Consider the following 22,662-nt stretch of genomic DNA (forward strand, 5'->3'; position numbering starts at 1 on the left):
ATTTTATCTCTTCTCCTGGTGGAATAGTATTACATTGTACATTCACAGACCACCTTTTGTTCATTCAATTATCCATTGATACAGGTTCATTCTGTATCTTGCCTCTTGTGAATACTGCTGCAGGGTAGATATCTCTTCATATTATGGAGAATCTTTATTTTCCAAAGGAAAAAAGAATTTGAGACAAAACTGATCCAGCAAATCCACCACTGGGAAATATTCTCCTTAGTATTTTTCCCTGCAACGAAAGGTGACATCTCATATGGGGGAACTTTGTGCCTGCTCAGCAAATGTTCTACCACTTCAGCCATCGCTGCAGCCCTTTTGGCTTTAGGTTATCTTTTCTTTTTCAGACAAGGTCTTGCACTTGGCCTCCAACCTCAACCCTCCTATTTCTGCCTCCTGCATAGCTGATATGTTTGCCACCATGCTCCCCACCTTGTTCCTTGAGATACAGTTTCACTAATCATTTTGCCCAGGCTGACTTTAAACCACCATCATCCTGTTTCCACCTCACAAGAAGCACTGTCCTGTCTTCAATCCTGATTCCCCAGTATCTGGATCAGAACCATCTGTCACCCAGCAACTGCTCAGATCTGTGCAGCAGCCTCTGCATCAGAAAGAAGGAACATGGCCCTCTGCAGATCAAAATCTGAGGTCTGAGGGCCCCAGAGTTACTTCTCCAGATTAATTGTGTATATTTCATAATAACTACAGTCATCTGCTATTCACCATTGGTTACTAAGTAGCAACAGCATGATCATGTTGGTGTAAATAACATCAATGCGCTCACATAAGCTTCAATGTTGATTATAATACGAACTAGAAGGTACACATCTCATGAACTCTGCATTTATCTACTCATATATTATGTTCGTGCATCTCAAAACAACACAGATGTTTGGTTTTCAGATAGAAGGGTCAAGTAAATTGGCCTTGGAAATACATGGATTGCAACAGTGTCTACATCCATTTTAAAGCAGCTAACCCCTTTTGCAGTGTTTGACAAGATAGAGATAGAGACAGAGATATGTGGCATTCATACGCCATCTATTTCATCCATATACCCTAAAAAGGGCTCAAGGGAACAGGTCTGTTGCTGAAAAATTCCAAGTTGTTAAAAATTACTTTTTAAAAGAATTTTGCAGCCGGGCGCTGGTGGCTCACGCCTGTCATCCTAGCTACTCAGGAGGCTGAGATCTGAGGATCGCAGTTCAAAGCCAGCCCGGGCAGGAAAGACCGTGAGACTCCTATCTCCAATAAACCACCAGAAAACCAGAAGTGGCGCTGTAGCTCAAGTGGTAGAGCGCTTGCCTTCAGCTGAAGAGCTGAGGGACAGCGCCCAGGCCCAGAGTTCAAGCCCCACGACTGACAAAAAAAAAAAAAAAAAAAGAATTTTGCTTAGCTTGACAGTGTGTTGTTACATTTCCTATATATTTTATTTGGGTCCTATTTTATTGTTCTGGAAATAGGTTATTACAAAATGAAAACGAGCCACCAAATGATGACCTGAAAATTAATTACATTTCCCTATCTTATTTCCTATTCAAGTACTCCCCAGTATTCTACTGCATGTGGGGACCAACCATACTGTTCATGCACATGGAAAAAATGTACTCCTCTCTCTCCTTCTGTCCTTCGTTTCTTCCTTCCTTCCTTCCTTCTTTGCTTCCTTCCTTGCTTCCTTGCTTCCTTCTTTCTTTCCTTCCTTCCCTCCCTTCCTTCTTTCCTTTTCTTCCTTCTTTCCTTTCTTGAACCTGCCATTCTCTGACTCCCAGTTTTCCTTGGAGAGCTAAAGGAAATGAAGGTTCAAAATTCCATCTCCCAAGATACTAGATGCATTTAAGGTTTGAAGTAATCAGATATAGTGATGTCAAGTTTAAACTACTTAAGAAAGTGGACTTAGATGAGAAAGTCAGATTTGCCCGAGTAAAAGCTGCAATCTAGACAATCAGCCCATAAATCACTGAAAATAGACAGCACATGTAGTTGGGAGTGTTTGTATTTCTCTTACAGGTTATTCAAATGTCAAATAATGAGAGAAGAAAACCACCTCTTTACCTTGTTTATTTAACAAGTGCTGTTCAATGATCTTTATGACTTACCACAGTTCAGTTAATAACACAATTGCGGGAGAGGAAGAAGACTGAAGTAATCTAAAAGGAGATCCACATGGGAAAAAATTACTAACCCCAGCAGTAAATATATATATATATATATATATATATACATAAATACATAAATACATAGATACAGACACACACACACAGAGAACCACTATGACCTACTTTTTCAGCAGGTAAACAAATAATATAGTCACAAGAGAAAAACATTTAAAGTTCTGAAATAACAATTGCATGATAGTGATTCTATGCAGCAGATGCCAAAATTACTTTTCACTCAATCACTAAGTTCTACTAAGATCTCTTTTTTCAAATCAATATTACAGCCAGGCACTGGTGGCTTATGCCTGTAACACTGGCTAATCAAAAGGCTGAGATTTGAGGATCACAGTTCAAAGCCAGCCCAGGCAGGAAAGTCTGTGAGATTCTTATCACATTTAATCACTAAAAAGTTGAAGGTAGGGCTGTGGCTCAAGTGGTAGAGCACTAGCCTTCAGCAAAATGGCTCAGAGAAAGTAGCTCCCAAGTCCTGTGTTCAAGCCTTGGGACTAGCACTTACCAAAAAAAAAAAAAATTATGCTGTTCATGTTACATACTGTATTAGCTAATCATTGACTCCAGGGAGGTCAAGTGCAAAATCATATACTCTAGATAAGGAATGGCTCTCTATCTAAATAGATGGAATGTAAAGCTTCATGGAGGGCCAGCCTGTCTCCCTAGTCCCTGCTTGGGGCCCAGCATACTACAGGTACTCAGTAAATCTTTGTAAGATTGAATTATAGCTCTGTCACAGAGATGAATTATTTGGGATGACAGCCCTTTGAAACCAGTATATAAGAAAACACTATGTTTAGAATTAAACTAACCATACTCCACAAATTCCAACAATAGCTGAATGTTGCACTTTAGTGTCGTTTAAGACAACTGATTTAATATTTTTAATATCTTTTAGAAGGAAAATCATTGAACCTTTGAAGTAGCACAGAAAAATATTGATATATTCACTTACTATGTACACATACTATATTGCTAGGAAGACTTACAATTAAAAGTTATTCAGGGCTGGGCATTAGTGGCTCACACCTATGGTCTTAGCTACTCAGGAGGCTCAGATCTGAGGATCATAGTTCAAAGCCAGCCCAGGCAGGATAATCTATGTGATTCTTATTTCCAATTAACCAGCAAAAAGCCAGAAATAGAGCCACAGCTCAAGTGGTAGAGTGCTAGCCTTGAGTGAAAAAACTCAAGGACCATGCCCAGGCCCTGAGTTCAAGCCCTGGGACTGGTGCATGTGCGCGCATATACATGCACACACACACACGCACACACACACACACACACACACACACACACCACATATACACACATGCACACAACTCAGTGTTTGTTACTTTGGCTTGAACTCAGGGCTTCAAGCTCTCACTCAGTTTTTTTGCTCAACACTCAACCACCTGAGCCACATCTGGCTTTTGGCTGGTTAACTGGAGATAAGAATTTCTTCTCTTTGTCTGAGCTGGCTTCAAGCCTGGCTCCTCAGATCTCTGCTATCATAGGTTTGAGCCACCAGCACCTGCCTTGGTATTATTTTTCAATATAGAAATAACATTTCTATTGTGAAATATTTCTAATGATTAAAGTAAGTATGGTAAGTACATCAGAAACTAGAGTCTCCAATAGTCAAGCTAAATAAATAACCAAATATTCTTTATTAACAAATGAACATATTGTTATGTTTATCTTTGATAAAGAAGTATCTTCTAACCATAGGCCCTGATAAATAAGCCCTGTACTTTTCCAATATGCAATGTTGTAAGAGGTTATAAGAAAGAAGAATAAAGCCCAGTGCTGGTGGCTCATGCCTATAATCCTAGCTACTCAAGAGGCTGAGATCTGAGGATCATGGTCCAAAGCCAGCCCAAGCAAGAAAGTCTGTGAGACTCTTATCTCCAATAAACCACTCAGAAAACCGGAAGTGGTGCTGTAGCTCAAGTGGCAGAGTGCTCGCCTTGAGCTGAAGAGCTGAGGGACAGCGCCTAGGCCTAGAATCCAAGCCCCACAACAAAGAAAGAAAGAAAGAAAGAAAGAAAGAAAGAAAGAAAGAAAGAAAGAAAGAAAGAAAGAAAGAAAGGAAGGAAGGAAGGAAGGAAGGAAGGAAGGAAGGAAGGAAGGAAGGAAGGAAGGAAGGAAGGAAGGAAGGAAGTAGGAGTAGAGGGAAATGTTATATATTGTAAGGGGGGGGGGGGGGAATGTAGGCCAAACAAATAATATCTAGGAATTAGTTCTTCTCTACTAGTAATCTTTCCTGTAATCAAATATCCTTCATAGAATAATACCAATTTTTTAATGTTTAATAAGTAAGCTTGAGTAAAAAGACTACTACGTCATTTTATTTCCTAAACTTGGTGATATGGTCATGAGTTTTCATGATGGTATCTTTTATGTTTTTTATGCATCTTAAATATTACAAAGGGCTGGGAAGGTGGCTCAGTGGTAGAGTGCTTGCCTCTCATGCATGAGGCCCTGGGTTTGATCAATCAGCACCAAACGGGCAGAGAAACTGGAAGTGGCGCTGTGGCTCAAGTGGTAGAGTGCTTGCCTTGAGCTGAAGAGCTGAGGGACACTGCCTAGGCCCAGAGTTTTGGCCCCATGACTGGCAAAAAGAAAATATATATATATATATATATATATGCACACATATATATATTACATAATAAAAAGCATTTTTAAGTACTACATGAACTTTTCAAGCAGTATATATTGGCATTTTGTCATTTAAATGAGAAATTACCAAATGATTGTCCCTTGTGGAAATCTCTTTAAAAAACGCTAAACCTCTGAGTAGCCTTATGGGAAGAGATTGATTTAGCACAAATCCACCTAATAATCTTCCTGGGCATGTTCATGTGGATCAAGTGCTCACCCTAAGCCCAGTAATTTCTCATTTCCTCCATGTATTCAACTTTTTGGAACTTGATCTTCCCCACAAGGTTTGGAAACAGTGTCCCAAAGCCAAAGTGACAAAGGAACTTTGCATTAATAAAGAGAATATAGAGTCATAGTCAAATTTGGAGGACTAAACTATTGCTTTTCCTTACACAGAAAGTCTTTTTAATATGCATGGGCTTCAGTTTAATAAAACCTATTTTGATGAAAAAGCATAATTAGTTGAAGTGTCATTTGCATACAAAAGATGGGGCAACTCCCCCCAACACACACACACACACACACACACACACACACACACTTAAAAGATTCATTTTAAGACATTAAAAAGACATCTATTCACTCCCAGTGTCACTGACTGACTTTAACTCGAATGAAAAAGGGGATCTCTGAGCTCAGGGACAAGGATAAGCAGAGATCTGGAAAAGGTCACTTATGGCAGCCTCAGGCAAAGAAAGCCATGGTGGAGAGCAAATACAGCATGGAACTGGTCAGCAGAATATTAGTACATGGTTGTTGAATGTGTGAGTGAGCAAATGAATAATTGAGCAAATGAATGAACAACGAATGACGCAGGAGGAGGAGGGAAGGACAGGGAGAGAGGTGGAGAGAGAGCAACTTCTTTGTATTCCCTGTGCTTATACCAGGCCTGGGACATAGGTGGTGCTCAATCAATACCTAACAGGGCTATGGCTCAACCACTGGGAACTAACTTCAAAGGAGTCCAATAGTGGACAATCCAATAGCTATCTTACAAAGAGTGGGTTCCCATTTCCTCCACGTATCCTGCAGAGCCAGGGTCTCAGCCAAGAAACAAACCTAGAGGCTAAACAGCCTTCAGCAGAGATGTTGGAAAAAGACTCTGAAGTCACTCTTAATACTTCAGGATCCTTTCCAATACCCACCTAAGGCCCTATGCTATATTTTCAAGAAAATGAGCCTATTACTGTGAGTCAAACTCCACATTTCCCCCCATTCTGTAAGTCAAGATTGCTAAAGGGATTTATCAGGACTTTAGCATAGACACCCTGGAGGAGACAATGCTCCCAGCAAGAGAGTCTCAACCTGAAAAACACACACCATAACCAGCATATATAACAACTTGTCTGCAGTAGGCCTCTTCCTCAGTGTTCCAGTGTTTCTAGAACACTCTGAGGCCAGCATGCTACACTGTCTTGGGCTCTCTGTATATGCTGAGACTAAAACAGATAACACACCAAATATTCCTTTATATACAACGTCAAGAGTAGCTTTTCCCAGTGCTGCACACAATTCCTTAATGGGGCATTTTAAATTAACTTGGTGACTCACAATCAACATCTATTTCTCATAAACAGAATGAAATGGAAAAGCTCAACCATCACAGAAAATTTGAGAATTCTTTATAAACAGAGGTGCACATTTTTTTCAGGGACTGTTTGCTTATTTGTTTTTCCCAGTACTATTCAGTTAACTGGCTCAACTAGTGTTCTATCACTTAAGCCACACCTCCAGTCCAGTATTTTACTGGTTAAATGAAGATAGAGTTTTGGAGACTTTTCTACTAGAGCTAGCTTTGAACCTCCTGAGCAGCTATGAGCATGGGCATGAACCACCAGCACATGAATAGTTTGTTTTATAAATAGAGATAAGTAGTATAATTATGTGTGAACATATAAACTAAATTTCTTACTGGGGATTGAAGTCCAAAAAGTTCAAAAGCCTCTTTTATTAAAAAAAAAAAAACAACACAAAGACAATAATGATTAGTTAAGAGCTAGGGCTTTAGAGTAAGACCTATTAAGGCTCAAATTCCAATTCTTCCATTTATGAGCTCACTAATTTTGGCAAGCTGCTTATCTCTTTGTTCCCTTATCTTCGAAAGTAAAATACAACACGATGTTTGACATCCAATAAACAATAGGTAAGAGTGTCTTATGGGATTGGAGATGTACCTCAGTGGTTCAGTACTTGCCCAACATACGTAAGGTCTTAGGTTCAATCCCAGCAATGCAAAAAATTAAATAAATAAACAAACAGGGCAGGAGTTGCTCCAGGAATCATCACACATGCAACTCAGTAAGGTTCACAGGATCCATTTAGGAAGGGTGATCCTTTACCTGACAAGCATGACATTCAGCTCTTCAATAACTGCGCTCAGGTTTTGTAATGATAGTAACAAAATTGGAACCAAAACTCCTTAATGTTGGGCTAACCACCAATCAAAACAGGGCTGTCTACTGAGCTGTCGACTCCAGCAATCGGGGACAACAGATGGCACAGGTCAGCTCCTGTAACTCAGGCAGAAGCTTCTGGCAGAAATGACATGGTGCTTTGCGGTCCCTGCAGACCCGAGGAGTTCTAATGAGTCCTCTACCATCTAAACATGCCTGCCTTCTCCAGAGGAGCTATTTATTATCAACAAGCACCACAATGTAGTCCCAGGAACACAGTGACCTCCATCTCTACATGAAGAAGAGGTTAGGAAGAAGATTCATCCTGAAAGCACTAAACAGCATTCTGAAAGTGGGGAAATCAAGGTACATTGGGAAGCAGGGAGAAAAACAGTATTGCAGACAGAAAATACAGAAAGCAATGATAGGAGAAAGACACAGAAAAAAAATAAATGGGAAAAAACAATAAAGACAAAGCAAAGTTTAAAAAAATAAAATAGATAAAAGAATGAGAGAAAAAGCAGAAAAAGAAGTCATAGGAGAAATGATGCCAGCAAACAATCATCCTTAATTCTGTAGTGCCCCAGCCACAGGAGAGAAAGGACAAGAATAGGGGAAGGTGTTCTCTCCCCTTGTGCCCTTTACCATCCAATCATGTCTGGTCCTCAGGCCTGGCTTCTGTCAGAGAAACCCTGGGGCCTGTAGAGAAATAGGCTTCAAGAGCTGATAAATCCCAGCTGGCATGTTGATCTATATATTTCACCCTGCACTCCACAGTCAGGTACCACCACAGGTGTCCTGTGCCCCAGAGATGTGGCTTGGGCTACATAACAGCATCTACCTATAGATAAGTGTGGCTTATTCACAGAGACACTCTCTATGGGAGCTCTGCATAGTGTACACTGCACTCCACAGTCAGGTACCACCATAGGTGTCCTCTGCCCCAGAGATGTGGCGTGAGCTACATAACAGCATCTACCTATAGGTAAGTGTGGTTTATTCACAGAGACACTCTCTACATGAGCTCTGTATAGTGTACACTGCATTCAAAGGCATTCAGGTATTTTTCTGGCAGTATTTGGGGCTAACACTATACTTTTTTTTTCTGCATTGCAAAACAACTTAGAGAACAGGGGCCTATCCCATCACCTAATTTAGCATCCTGGGAACATCCTGGCTTTTTGCAAAGGGAGCCACACCCTATCTATCCTCTAAGGCTGTCCCATTTCTTCCACAAATTATACAAGGATTTGGCCTGATACTTGCTCCTTCTCTGGATCACTCCTGTTTCACAAGCAAGAGGTGGCCCTGTGTAGCAAACAGAGATGTACCAACACTGGCCCAAGTCACTTTGTGAGAGTCCTGGGACCTGGACTACTTGGAAAAGGCCTCCCCCAAATAGAGAAGCCTCAAGATCAGATCCTCATCCCTTCAGCTAAAGGGAAGGAGCAGCAGTCAAACTTGCAACTTGTCCTATAACAAACAAGAAGGCAGGGGTGGCTCATGCAGGTGAGAGATAGTAGCACACAGAGACCTTCCCAGTGCAGAGATGAAACACCAACCTAGGCAATCTCCAGTGGACAAGACCCATAGCCCTAGTATCATGGGAAAGCATTCAGGGTCTTCATGGGCAGGTCCTGAACACTGAGGTTTCAATGCCTGGGAGGACAGCGGGTAAAAAGGGGGCACTGACACATGACCAGGTGGGGTTGGAAGGACACAAAGTGCAGAGCGTAGGCCTCTGCTGCCCTCAAGCCTGCAGAGTATCCCCTATTCCATGCCACACCCAATGGCTGCTGCCATGTTCACTCCCCAAAACCTGAGATTTTCCCTTAAACTGGACATTAAGAATGCAAGAATCAGTGTGGCTGGCCAGCCTGTCTCAGGTGGTCATGGAGAAGCAGACCAAGTCACTCCTGGCTTTGGAGCTGCCTGGGAGGTAGAAAAACAGAGCATCTTTGAGGACACCTGCTGTGTCTGTGGCAAGGTGGACAAAATGCTCAAAATACAAGAAAAGCAAGGGTCAGGGCCCAAAGGGGTCTCACTCCCTGTTTCTCTGGCCTCTCTGTGGGGTGCCTGTGTGCAGGATTTCTGCAGAAGATAGTCCATTTTGTTAAGCCTTTGAATATTCAAATTGAAAGTATCGCGCAATCATTGATTGTCAAATCATGGGTTTCTAGAGGTTTTAAATACTTGGCATGAGGGGAAAAAAACTCAAACCTATACCCGAAGGTATAAAACATTAATTCTGTGTGTCTCCTGCTCCAGGGACTTGGGTGCAGCTGGATGTTTTGTGAAACTTTAAAAATGTCGCATCTCTGCCTCTCTTCCCTCCACAGGAACCCTCCTAGGTGCTGAGTTCCTGCAGCTGCTGAAGCCAGTCTCTGAGCCATCTCCTGCAGACCAGGATGTCGGGTAACTCAGCTGCTTCTCCGAGGGGTCGGGTCAGGCGGGCCAGGGGCGTTTGGATCCGGGTGTTATTTCCATAGCTTTTCCTGCACACAACAGAAAATGATTTAAAAAAAAAAAAATCAGGGCAAGCCAGTAAGAGCCGGGCTGGGTTCTCTGGGTCTCCAACCGAGGCAACAACCGTGGCTGATTGAGCTGGATGCTTGGTCCCTGGAAGGGCCAGAGGCCCAAGGCCACCGGACATCGTGTACCCCAAGGCCCCTGCCTGCCCTCCCACTTTGCCACGGTCCTGTCGTGCGGTTTCGCGGGGAACGAGCTTCCGCGCGCCCTGAAACGGCGGCGCGGGGGAGCTAGAGGTTCACGGAGAGCCGGGGATCGGAGCAGGGCGCGTCGGGCCGCGCACGGCGGTGGCCCGTCCCCGTGCGGACCCCAGGGCGCGTGCCCTGCCTTCGGAGCCCCGTTCGGAGCCGGGAGCTCGGAGCGGAGGGAGGGACGGTGGCGGTGGGGGGTGGAAAAGGCGACTGGAAACGAGGAGAAGGCGCAGCGCCGGGGCCCTGCGTGCCTGGGCCTAGGATTCCCCAGCCCTGGGCGAAGAAGAGCGCAGACCCCTCTCTTGGGGAGACCCTCAGCTCCCCAGATCTGGCCTGGTTGTGTGGGGGGGGGAGGGGGGTGCCTCCCTGCTGTCCTGCTGTGGCCCCTGCCACGACCAGGGGAGGCGCTGTCAACCCTGGTGCTGTGACCAACCTCCCCGACCGACAGTCCGTCGGTGCAGCCGCGGCGCCCGGCCCCTCCCCGGGCTGCAGGGCCAAGATCAAGGCCGGAGCTGCTCGGGGGGCCGCTCGCAGCCCATCCCGCTGGGCCCACAAAGCTCGTCTGGCCTCGCCTGGCCTAACAGTCGCCCTGATCTACTCACTGTGGCTCTTCGGGGGTGGGTGGGGGTGTCCCCCGGGGGGGGGGACCGCGCACACACACGGTCCCTCCCCCGCGGACCCCCGCAGCGCGCGCCCGCCATTCTGCTTCCCTCCCGGGGCGCCGCAGCCCGGCCCCGCCGGCTCGGGGGCGGCCCCTTCCGGAGGGCGGCCTCCCAGCGGCTGCGCGGTCCTGGGGAGCCGGTTTCCCCCACCCTGCGGAGCTCGAGCTGCACAGACTCGCCCCGGAGCCTCCCAGTGCACCGCGGAGAGGGGTGGGGAGAGACGGTGGACGGATGAAAGGGACCACAGAGAGCTCCTTGCGCGTGGTCCCTCACCTGCCCAGGACAGACTGGCCAAGCCCAGCCGCGCGTCCCAGGGCTGGCTTGCAGGCCGAGGGCATGTGAGGCCGTAGCCTCCAGCCATGCCTGGCCTGCAGCCCAAGGGAGGGCCTGCAGGCTTCCCACCAGTAGAACCACCACAGTGGGCATGAATGAGAAAGTCCCCCTGCCCCACTCCGTAATGCTCTCTTCCGGTTCAGCAGGCTGGGCCTCAAACCCCAGTCTCCCCGTACTTAGCCACAGTGGTGGGCTCCTCTGCTCATTCTTGGGGGCTGTTTGCCCCAGCGCCAGCTCCCACCGAATGGTCCCACAGATTTCTATACGTTCTGCTCCCATTGGGGATCTTGAAAATGCACATCCATCTCTTAGCTGCCACTCCCCCTCAGCCCGCTCAAAAAAATTGGGTACCATAGCCTATAAAAGGGGCCCTCACTCCTGACACCCCAACTCTTGGACTTTACCACTGATTCAGTTGCCTCTCCCCCAGAAAAACCAAAGGTGTATCAAGGTGTCCGGGTGAAGATCACTGTGAAGGAGCTGCTGCAGCAAAGAAGGGCACACCAGGCAGCCTCGGGGGGAACCGTAAGCATTCGCCCCTCACTTGCCAGCCAGCCCATGGCAGGGCTCGTCCAGTCCTGGGTGTGGGGTAGTGTCGGGGCCACCCCGGGGACCTGGCCTTTCCCGGCTGGTCTTACAGCTTCCCAGCCCACCTTCATCCCAATTCACCACAGGCAACCACAAAGCACAGATGGTTGGGGGGGGGGGGGGTGTTATAGGGCTCAGGATTTGGGGAAAGGCCGTCCCTCACTGATCAAAGTTGAGAATAACAATCTTGTTGGTACAGTGCAAAGAGAGCCAGCCATCAGGTGTTTGGATTGCTATTGTGTTAGGAAGACAATGCACATAGAATCTTCACATGCTCAGAAAAAAACCTCTTCCAGAAATTTACCTCATTTGGGTTTAGAGAATCTGTGAGACATCTTCCTCTCCCTCCTCCTTTTGAAACTTAGCTTCTGAGGTCATTTGTCTGAAAACCACCAGTCATCAAAATCCCCCTTCCTTGGAATATTACACAGAACCACTGCCTTAAAGCTAGAGTGAATCCTCACATACGCCCAAAATTGATCTGGGAAGTTGTAAATCACTCTGACACTTGGTAGAGCTTGGTAAAGCAGGTAAAGTACTATCAGAAGTGTTCAGGGCAGCAGCAGAAACCAAATAAACTAGGTGAGGTCATTCTCGAGAAAAGGAAACTCATTCCTGAAAGCCCTCAATAGATGATACAATTTCTGTGGGTCAGTGTGGGTTGCTCACATTGCCTGTTACCTTTGGGCCTTCTCCAGCCTGTGAGCATCTGCCACAGAACAGTTTTTCTGCATGGTGCTATTTGTGTTTGATGTATGACTCATGAAGTGGGAGGAAGCAAGTTACGTAGGGGTGGTGAGTAGGTTCCGGAGCCAGATGAACTGGGTTTAGATCTCATCTCCTCCATATGGCTTCCTCCACCTCTCTTGCATGGCTCCCCTCATCTTTAAATTAGGGGTCATAAAGTTTTGTAAGAACTAAATGAGCTGTTGCAGAGAAAGCACTTGGAAGAGTATTTTCCACTCTGTGAGGGCTCGATAAATGTTAACTTTTGGGGAAGATCATGTAAAACAAAGTTTCCAAGCAAGGATTGAAAGCCAGCTCTTCAGCTTTTGTCCTGAGTTTACAGTTAAGTATGAGTTTGCTCACACCTGTTTATATACAGCTGGAGAAGTGAATATCTCCATCTGCACAATTTCAAGTCCCAGCAAAACTTTCTTACATCTGTAAAGAGCTTCCAATGATGCTTCTTTTAAAGCACTTAGCATGCTCACTATTTCATTTAGTTACAGTAATCAGAGGAGGTAAGTAGATCAGGAGTCTGTATTCCTCTATTACAGCTGATGTTCAAAGCCTCACAGTTGCTAATGGTAAAGTCAGAGGTAGACCCAAAGTCATTTTATTCTTAGTATAAAAGCCTTTTCCATCTGTTGCCTCTAAGTTGATCTTTCTATGGATCCAGCCATACCAAGCAGGAGCTGAGCCCGGTCATCTCAATCCCTTCAGTTAGGAAGTGAGTTGAGGTTACCAGGTTACAAATAATCAAACTAGTCTTGAGGGAACTGGAGGATGCTATTGGAACCCACACCTTCCTCATCCAATCAAGATGTTCATAACACACAGTCTTTCGTGAAAGAGCTTTGGTGTTGGTAGAGTTCTGCTTTACCTGGACCTGAAGACTTTCTCTCTCAAGCAAAGTAGTTCTGTGGCTAGTAGGTCTTCACTGATTAGTTTGCCTGCTGTTGGCTCCTTCACAAGCTTCAGGAGCTGAAGCAAAGGAAAGTACTTCACTTGTGTATCTCACTAGTTTCTGTTCCCTGGAGTCTGACTTATCTTTTTCTAAATATCACTCAGGGAAAAAAATGAATCAGGACTTCTGAACCAGTGCCTGGCAGGAACACATTCTACTTTTGCTTCCTGGAAGATTCTCTCAGCCTGTGCCCTCAGCAACACAATTTCAGTTGAAGAGGGAGATGTAAGATCTTTCACTAGTAATCATTGGAAGGATATAGGATTGTAATACGAGGATTACTACAAAAAAGTGTACCCAGTAGGCAAGGATGGCACATACCTGACAGGACTTTTCTCCTATGTGTTCAGTGGTTGAAGGATAACTCTGGGAAACATTAAGGATAGAATTAATTGTATCAAATATTGCAAAGCAGGCAAGAATTTATCTTAATTAGTTATAAAGTCTGAGTAGTATCCACAAATTGCAATTTTGAAAAGGCAATCGTGTATGGAATTTCTAGACTGAGACAAAAACCCCAGGTCTCAAGCTATACCAGGAGAAACTATGTGAGACCAAATGGAAGATTTAAAAAAAAAAAACACCTCAGACACATCAACTTACATACACACACACACACACACACACACACACACACACACACACACACACACACACACACTACTTTTGTCTTTTGGGCAAAGGAAAACATCAGTTAGTACTTATCAAAAGATTTACTTTTTCTTTTCTTTCTTAAACCATTAGCTGTGTGTGTGTGTGTGTGTGTGTGTGTGTGTGTGTGTGTTTTAAGCCAGCCATGATGTGTTTTCACAAGTGGTTGATTGTGGATTTTGTGCTGTTTGAAATCTAAGAGAGAGGTGACTTTCTTTGTATTTTTGGAGCAAAGGAGAAACTGGACCCATGACTGGAAAGATAATATCAGGGAGGATATTGTTAACATACCTGGGGAAGGTAACAGGGAAGCAAACAAATAAGCCAATCCAGGGGAAGCATGGAGTTAAAGAGAATGCTCTACTATGAAGCAGGGTTTTTAAAACCCACTCCTTCCAAGTCCTTGAGCTCAAAAACCAAATATTTGCATAAGGACCTGGTAAAGGATTCCAGCTTCCTGGTTCATGACATTGCCGCATGGATCATTTTCAAAATTAACACCACCTCCTGTTTCACCAGTGGCTGATTCTGCCTTGCTCCCAGCGCCCAGCGGTCAGGGAACAGGAGTGAGTATCCCCTGGGACCCAAGAGAGAGGTGTGGTAAACTGGCCTTCCCAGCCTGGAATCCCAGAGCAATGCTGGAACCTTTAAACTTTAAAGTCGTCCCTTGAAATCTAAAAAAAAAAAAGTCCTAAATTATTAGATTAGTATAATTATCCAATCAACTGGAAAGCGTAGGTTGTTTTACTTTAAATAGTTAAAAGGAGCAGTCTCATAAACTTTAATATTTAAATACAGTAACAAAAGAAGAAACTTTATAGAAAGTAGTTAAACACACACACACACATGCAGAGTTGAAATATTTCCTGACTTTAAACTAGAATGCTGCTAGGCTCTGGATTGGTGATTATAATTCGAAAATCTTTTCTATTTTAGTAGTTCATAAGTAGCAAGGACACGTGCATATTTTTAGGTTATCAGGTTTAACAGCATTAGGAAATGTTTGCTTTAGGGGGGAAACAAATTTGTAAGACTAGGAAACCAGTTGGGATTTGAAAAATTGTGAAAATTATTGACTAAGTCCTATTTGAATTAGAAAAATGTTGGTCCGTATTAATTGTAAATAAAATTATTTACTAGAAAGAATGTTGGCTCAGGTTTCACAAACCCTTGCATTTCTATAACATGAAAATTATTTACATTGATCTTTAGCAAAATGAATGACATAAAATTTAACTGGGGAATCTGATACTAGCAAAAAAAAAATCAGGCAAACCTAAAAGAATCAAATCTAAGTAAAATACATTAGTTGCATTTAAGAAGCAACTGTTTGTTTTTTTACAGGAAAAGAATCTGGCTTACCTTATCTCAGAAGGAAACACAGCTCCCATCAAAATGTTCTAGCTTTCCCGGCATAGAACTTCTATTCTTCTTTTTGCTTCATGGTCATATTCTTGCTTTGACAGCTGCCCGGACCCAGCAATGTGCACATTTCAGACCCAGATGTGCCAACCTCAGGTCAGTCCAGCGAGCATCACAACTCCCTCAAAACAACAACAACAACAAAAAACTCCTTCAAAAAGTCCACCTGGAAAGCTTTTCAGAGCTTGATTCAGATAGGCACCACCATTTAATTGGAATCCAACCAATCAGGAGATGAAAAAGCAAGCTAGCCAGGAAGCCAGTGCTAACATTCTGTCCTCATTTCTGAACTGTCCTCTCTCTGCTGTTTGCGCTGCCTCCAAACCTAGTTCTTTACCTTCATTCCATTCCTCATCACTAAGTAACTCAACTTGACTTTAGTATCAGAACTCTTTAGAGTCTTATCTTTTTTTTTTTTTAGTGTACTATTAGATGAAATACAGAACATCCTGAAGCTCTCAAATAATGCCTTTGCTCCTGTTCATTTAGCGTCTAGCCGACAGGGGCTTCCCTTCCCTTCTTTTCTCTCTTCCCAGAAAGCAGTTCAGACAAGTGTAAGTTTTCCCAGCCCAATACGAATAACTATTACATAAGCACTCCTGCCTATGCCACTCAGCAGTTAAGAGTTTAAGGAGGTCATACATAAGGAAGCTTGAGCTGATGTTAGCTGCCACAAATACATCTCTTTCACATAGCCGTAAAGGAACTTAAGACTGCAAAAAAACAATTTCTTGTCCTGTGGCTCCATTAATGAGTATCCTCTTCAATGTCTCTTCTTGGAGCATTTAGGGATATTTATCACACACCAGTTCTATCAAGACTGGAGTGAAAAAGCAATGATTTAAAAAAAAAAACAGCAACTAAGTCTTGTGTGGTGTTTACCAAGTTTGTTCACTGCATTACCATTTTAATATATGCATTAAGAAAACCTGTTTGCTTTTTATGACTTTAAACATGTAATGCTGGTTTCCATTTCTTATTCTTTCTATTGCCATCAATACCACTTCTCAAAACCCTCTCTTCAAGATTCAGTTGGGGGTGTGTGAAGTTTAGGAAAGCAATAGTCGTAAATCACAAAGAGTATTTTCCCATAGTGTCAGAAATTTTCTCAGAGCCTCACCTGGATCTCTGAGTCACAGTCACTGCTGAGAGGCTTACTTGAACCAGATATGGGGGCTGGGTGTCGCTGGCTTTTGAACCCAAGACCATGGAGGCTTGAATCATATCTCCACTGTGACACTTGGACACAGGTTGGACCACCATGCTTTATTTTCGTTCCCTGATCATATTATTTTATATCATATTCCCTGCCACAGTATTTACCAGATTCATTTCGCTGGTGCTTGGTTTAACTAAAACAACTAAAAAGTACAAATTGTCTGCCTATTTACTTTAGTGGAATTTCTCAAGTGCTTTTCTCCCCTTGATAGAGCAATTATTCAGAATACAGATGATACCTCTATTCAAATCCATGGGGTCATTTGGAAGTACATTTCTTTTCCCTTCCTCCTTTAGGATTGTATTTTGAGCCTGAGCCAATGTCTTCCACAAACAATTATTTTCAACCCCGTGAATTTTCCACTTGTGTTTCTTGTGAAGAAAATCCAAGCTGCCTGGACCAGATCTTTGATTCCTATCTGCAGACAGAAACATCCCCAGAACCTTTGTTCAACTCCACACCAAGCACTCCCTACTATTTTCCAGAGGGCTTCCAAGCGACCCCTTTCTGCTTTAATCAGAGTCTGGTAATGTATCTTCATTCTTCATATAAGCGAATGGTTGTTAATTCCTGGGTAGTAATAATTTGTAAGAGAGTTTGTCTCTTCTTGTGAGAAAGCACATAAATTTTCTCGACAAGGATTCCACGTGTGGACACATCACAGGGCATAACGTTTTAAATACATAATTATAATTTCTCAGGTGAAATGATGTGTGGCCACAACTCCCCTGCTGTTTCTTGAATTGTAAGGCAAAGACATTGGCTAAGTTGTAGGTGGGTTTTGAGTTCTTTGAAATAGAATTAAGATTTGTTTTTTCAAACTTCATTCTGTGAGTGGGGGTTGGTTTGGCTTGACTTGGTTACTCAATCAGCTCTGCTAACTGGTTGTTTTGATCTTCTTACGCACACAAGAACTCATTTGGGTCTGAGATGGTTCATAAAATGAACCATTCATTTGAAAGAATTTGACTTGTCTCCCCTTTTATGAATCTCAAGTGTTCAAAAATATATTTCCTTTTAAAATGAGTAAGTTAGGCTAGACACTAGTGGCTCACACCTGTAATCTTAGCTACTGAGTTCTGAAGACTGAGGTTGAAAGCCAGTCTGGGCAAGAAAGCCCATGAGACTCTTACCTCCAGTTAACCAGCAAGAAGCCACACGTGGAACTATGGCTCAAGAAGTTAGAACGCCAGCTTCGAAAGGGGGGAAAAAAGTTAAGAGACAGTGCCCAAGCCCTGAATTCAAGCCCCAGTCCCAGCACAAAAATAGAAAAGAAAGAAAGAAAGAAGAAAGAAGGGAGGGAGGGAGGGAGGAAGGAAGGAAGGAAGGAAAGAAAGAAAGAAAGGAAGAAAGAAAGAAGGAAGGAAGGAAGGAAGAAAGAAAGAAGGAAGGAAGGAAGGAAGGAAAGAAAGAAAGAAAGAGAAAGAAAGAAAGAAAAGAGAAAGAAAGAAAGAATAAGGTTTACATGAGCGGTTACTAGTTTTTCTAGATGTCTATTGGAGGTTTATGCTTTTCTAAAACTCGTAAATGTTAAGTTTAAAAATAAAAGGAAGAAGTGTGAATACTTTTTCCTCTTGGTTTCTCAAAAAGTCTATATAAGCAGCAAACCGGATTTTAGAGGGGATAGGCAATTAACACTCAGCATAGGTATATTGCCATGAGGCAAATACAGGGTTCCAACCGCCCAGTTACCTTCTAGCTTCCAAGTCAGGCTAATTCTCACTAAGGACTAGAGACTTGCTTAAGAGAAGGTAGTTGGAACTTTTCCCCTCAGGGGGTAAGATTTTAATGACAGGGAAGGTGGCTTCTCCTGCTGGAATGTCCCAGAAGTTGGGCTCTGGGGAGATGCAGATTCTCCTGTCTACTTGGTTCTCTATGCCAAAGGTGTAAAGACACGTCCAAAGGGCCACCTGCAGCTTATATTGCTGCACACAGCAGGACTCCATGCGCAGGTGACCAGACACACAATGGGACCTTGTGGTTTAAGAACAAAACATCCTCCAAAGCATGGTGATAACAAAGGAAGCCAGTGAAGCAAGACAATTAATTGTTGGGAAGGAAATAGGTAAATATAAAATGTGGTGTCGTGAAATCATGGAGTCAGCAAATACAATTACTTCTGTGGACTTTGGGTTGGGTGTTTTGGTTTGTCACCCCCTCGTTTTCTTACTCTGCGTTAATAAATCCGCACTGTTCCGTTCATCTGATCCTGTCTACGTTTTCAAGTTCTTTGTTCCTTGTTGTTGTTTTTTTTTCATGTGTCTAGACCCCAGGATCACCTTCAGATTCCTCCAGTCTCTCTGGCTCCTTTGACTACAGTTACTCACCAGCCCAGCTGCCTTCATATGCTCCTGAGAGTTACAACTCTCCCCCATCTCTGGACACCCTAAACCCTGGCTTCCCTCCAGACAACTGCTCCTACCACCATTTGTCCTCACACACCCAGTACAACTGCTTCCCTGCAGCCACCACCTCGGTCTGCTACTGCGCCTCCTGTGAGACAGAGCACGTGGACATCCTCAGAACATCTGAGTACTTCTACCCAAGCCCAGACTGTGCGGACTTTGCCCCCTCAGTGGCCACCACCAGCGATTTCTATAGGAGGGAAGCAAACTGTGACCTCTGCTATAGTTAATACAAGTTATATGTATGAATTAGGAGCGTGGTATGGGCATATCTATTTTTCTACCACATGTCACTCTTCTTCAATTTCCTGACACTAACATAGGCGTTCATGTGAAGTCTTCAAACCTGGTCATAGTGCCACTCTTCTTTTATACATGCACAGTTAAAATTTTTGTAGAACACTTCTAATTTTTTTACTTTCCTGTGTTATAAACAAGTTCTCTTTTTTACACTAATAAATAAGTTTGTGTACTATATGCTGGGCTGTTTTCTATTCATTTCCAATCATAATGTCTATTTGATTTGAATATTATCAATGAGCCAGAAAATCAGTAACTACATACACTTGAGTGGCTTTATCTTACTTGTTGGTGAATTTAAAATTTTTTTACCAAGGTGAGATGGTTCACACCTGTAACCCTAGCTTCTTGGGAGGCAGTGATTTGAAGGTTCAAAGTTCAAGGCCAAGTTATTGAGACCTCATCTAAATCAATAAGCTGAGTCTGAAGGTGTGAGTGCCAATCATCCTAGCTATGCAGGAAGTGTGAACAAGAAGATTATGTTCCAGGACTGTTGGGGGAAAATGTAAAACCCTATCTGAAAAATAAGTAGAGAAAAAAGTCAGGGGCTTGTGATAGAGCATCTAACTAGAAAGCAAGAAGCCCTGAGTTCAAAAGAAAATTATTTCAATAGGATGAGATGCTTTGGCTACCTTAGGATGGAAGATAGACCTAACTGTGCTAGTGGACAAGGAGAAAAAAAAACTGCCTTGCCTCAAAATGAGAAAGTACATCTTAAAAGACATGGCTTAATTATTAGTTCCTCGTGTTTAATATTAACCAATTGCCCAAAAAGCATATCCTGCTCACACCTGGCTCACACCAGTAATCCTAACTACTCAGGAGGCTGAGATCCAAGGATTATGGTTCAAATGCAGGCTGGGCAGGAAAGTCCATGAGACTATTACCTCCAACAATCAACTCAAAAACTGTAGTGGTACTGTGGCTCAAAGTGGTAGAGTGCTAGCCTTGAGCAAAAGAGCTCATGGAGAGCACCCAAGACCCTGAGTTCAAGCCCCATGACCACCACCAACAAAAGCATACAGCATATATGACATACAGCAAAGTTAGCCTGTATAAAATTCTTTTTCATTTCCAGAGTATTGTTTTGGAAACTTGCTGGGCAAATGCCAACTTTTCTCTTGACAGCTCCCATATCATTGAAATCACCCACAGCTATAATTTGTATTTACCTTCTATTTCTAGATTTCTGCCTTCAGTCTTCAAAGATGTGTCCCTGGTGTTTACAAATTGATTGCTAGGATTTACTATACTGTTAATGACTGAGTTTCAGAGTCTTCCTAATCCAACTAATCATTAATTAGAAGTCCACCATCTTTCAAGGTCAAAAGCTGTTATTTAAGCTATCTAGCTTCGTGTCTCACATTCATTTCTTAAGTCTTGCTTGCTAAAAAACAAAGAAACCCAAGAATTAATTCCTAAAGTGGAAGATTTCCCAGGTCCTACCCTTCAATACCATGGCAACAATACTGGCACCAGAGGTACCATTTTCTGAACCTTCCTAGGTGCCAGAATTGCCCACAGGTTTTCTCATACATCACCTCATCTAAGAACAGCACGGATGGCAATATAAAGAGTATAATGCTCAGAGAAGTTAAGTCACCTTGCCCAGAATCACTCAGCCAGTAAGTCCCCAGCTTTGGGTCTGAAGGAACCCACAGCCCTGCTCCTTATTCTGTAATGGTAGAATGTTGGTGCCACCCTTTGGGGAAGACTGCTCAAAAACCCACAGAATCATCAAACACCACACACAGGTGTGTTCTTATCCCAACTAAGCCAGTGCTCCCAGAAAGAGCTAAGCTAATCTACAAGACACCAAGATCCCAGGCAGCAGAACTGTAGAAGTCCTATAGAGTGGGGAACGAGATAGAGGCACAAGCTGACCAACCTCCTCTTCCAATGGGCTTCTTCCTGTCAGGAGACAGCTATACTTTCCAAATGACACCATGTCATTGTCTTCCTGAGGACTTAACTGAGGCTTGGGCAAATAGGACAAGTTGCAGCACGCCTTGTGAAATAGTTGTGCCAGGAAAATAGAACAATTGTGGCTTTTCTGAGATGCCAATGGAACTAGTTGTTTTTAATGCCTTGAAACTCATTTGAAATTGGCCTATTATCCACAGGTATCTACTCACTCAAACCAGACCCCTCCAAAAGCCAAAGGTATTCTCCACTCTAAGCCAACAGCTGTCTGTGTCCAAGAGATGTGAGCAAAGAAACCAAGGCCTTGATTGGTTGGCACCGAATACAACTTTCCTGGATGCCATTCTTTAACTGCTCATTTTTTATAGATGATGGAAGTGGAACTTAGAAAGATAAAATAACTTGCCTGAAGTCACACAACCTGTAAATCAGGTGAGTTCTCCAGCTCAGGTTATCTGATGTCTGGACTTCCAGTAGCCCTCGTAAACTTTCCATTCATTCTACCTAGAAGAATCATCATTTTGGACTTGATCTTTTGCCTTAAAAGTTATCTGCATCTCTATAGTTGAGTCTTCCCAGCAGAGGCATTTAATACAATTACAACCAGAAGTTTAAATACATGAATAAGCTTGTTATTCAAAACCATCAGAGAAATTAATAAAACCATGTAGTATGTGTTCACCATAAGCAAACTGACTGCGTGCCTCCAAAATGCAAATGCAAAGTCAAAGGTCAAAAAGGGGAGGTGATCTTTAAAATTTCAATCAGTAAGTCATATCACCTCTCCAGTTCATCCACTCTATTGAAACTCACATGGAGCTGACAGTGTGTGACAGTGGCTTATGGCAAAGGTCACAGTCATGGGCAAAGTCATCAGCTGAGAAGCAGCAACTCCAGCACTCAGCTAGAGGAGGAAGATGGTTGCAAGTGAAAGAGGTTGGAGTTCAGGCCACTCAGAGAAGGAGTGACTTTAGACAAGTACAAGAAAATTCTTACAAAGCGAGTCATAAACTTTAAAAAAAAAGTCTTACCCTCACCCATTGAACATGTCAGTAGTTACAAGAAGGGCTTAGATAAATTTCCCTGAAAGGAACCTAAAGATTACCTCGTTCAGTGCTCCTCAACCATGGCTGAATAACACGATGACGACCATTTTTTGGTAGTTAATTGGAGATAAGAGTCTCACAGACTTTTCTGCCCCAGATGGTTTCAAACAGTGATTCTCAGATCTCAGCCTCCTGAGTAGCTATGATGAAGGCTTTGAGCCCATGATTGCCTGGCCATTTTCAATATTTTTATACATGCTTTTATTTGCTGGAAGTGTATATGTGTTTCTATGCAGCAAGACTTTCTATTTTAAGAAAACTAAAACCTTTGCTGAAGATCTTGATTCACAGTGTTGAAAACAAACCTCATTTCACAGATGACAATATTGAGTTGAGCAGCAAGGTGACCCACCAAGGAAGAGACAACCTTTTGATAGGAAAGATAGTTGGCCTTTCTAGTCCAGTGTTGTTTGCCGAACATAAA

General features: G+C 43.2%; 1 protein-coding gene and 1 long non-coding RNA gene across 6 annotated transcripts; one reads left to right on the top strand and one right to left on the bottom strand.

Annotated features, from left to right (window-relative positions):
• Window positions 1–9,388: 9,388 nt before the first annotated feature.
• Window positions 9,389–15,314, bottom strand: LOC122110426. Its single transcript, XR_006147863.1, has 3 exons — window positions 15,226–15,314; window positions 13,534–13,578; window positions 9,389–9,714 (listed from the first exon to the last, which is right to left on the bottom strand). It is a non-coding gene; the product is annotated as an uncharacterized LOC122110426 (long non-coding RNA).
• On the top strand, window positions 9,558–19,371 carry Colca2 (colorectal cancer associated 2). Of its 5 annotated transcripts, none has more exons than XM_042683033.1 (5): window positions 9,558–9,634; window positions 11,365–11,459; window positions 15,330–15,381; window positions 16,801–17,030; window positions 18,771–19,371. In XM_042683033.1, the coding sequence occupies exons 1-5, from the start codon at window positions 9,628–9,630 to the stop codon at window positions 19,137–19,139; spliced, it is 753 nt and encodes a 250-aa protein (XP_042538967.1). In that variant the 5' UTR covers window positions 9,558–9,627; the 3' UTR covers window positions 19,140–19,371. The 5 variants fall into 5 exon arrangements, with proteins under 5 accessions (XP_042538967.1, XP_042538969.1, XP_042538971.1 ...); XM_042683035.1 differs by having other exon boundaries at window positions 16,885–17,030; XM_042683037.1 differs by lacking the exon at window positions 9,558–9,634 and adding an exon at window positions 14,383–14,429 and having other exon boundaries at window positions 11,416–11,459.
• The last annotated feature ends 3,291 nt before the right edge of the window (window positions 19,372–22,662 follow it).

The sequence above is a fragment of the Dipodomys spectabilis genome, unplaced genomic scaffold (assembly GCF_019054845.1).
Source record: "Dipodomys spectabilis isolate Male_0828 unplaced genomic scaffold, ASM1905484v1 ptg000076l, whole genome shotgun sequence".
Classification (NCBI taxonomy): domain Eukaryota; kingdom Metazoa; phylum Chordata; class Mammalia; order Rodentia; family Heteromyidae; genus Dipodomys; species Dipodomys spectabilis.

Excerpts from the sequence above, each read along its gene's own strand:
- Colca2 (XM_042683033.1), top strand. Across the intron at positions 15,382-16,800 it reads CCCAGATGTGCCAACCTCAG|GATTGTATTTTGAGCCTGAG; the intron begins GTCAGTCCAGCG and ends TTCCTCCTTTAG. Across the intron at positions 17,031-18,770 it reads TCTGCTTTAATCAGAGTCTG|ACCCCAGGATCACCTTCAGA; the intron begins GTAATGTATCTT and ends TCATGTGTCTAG.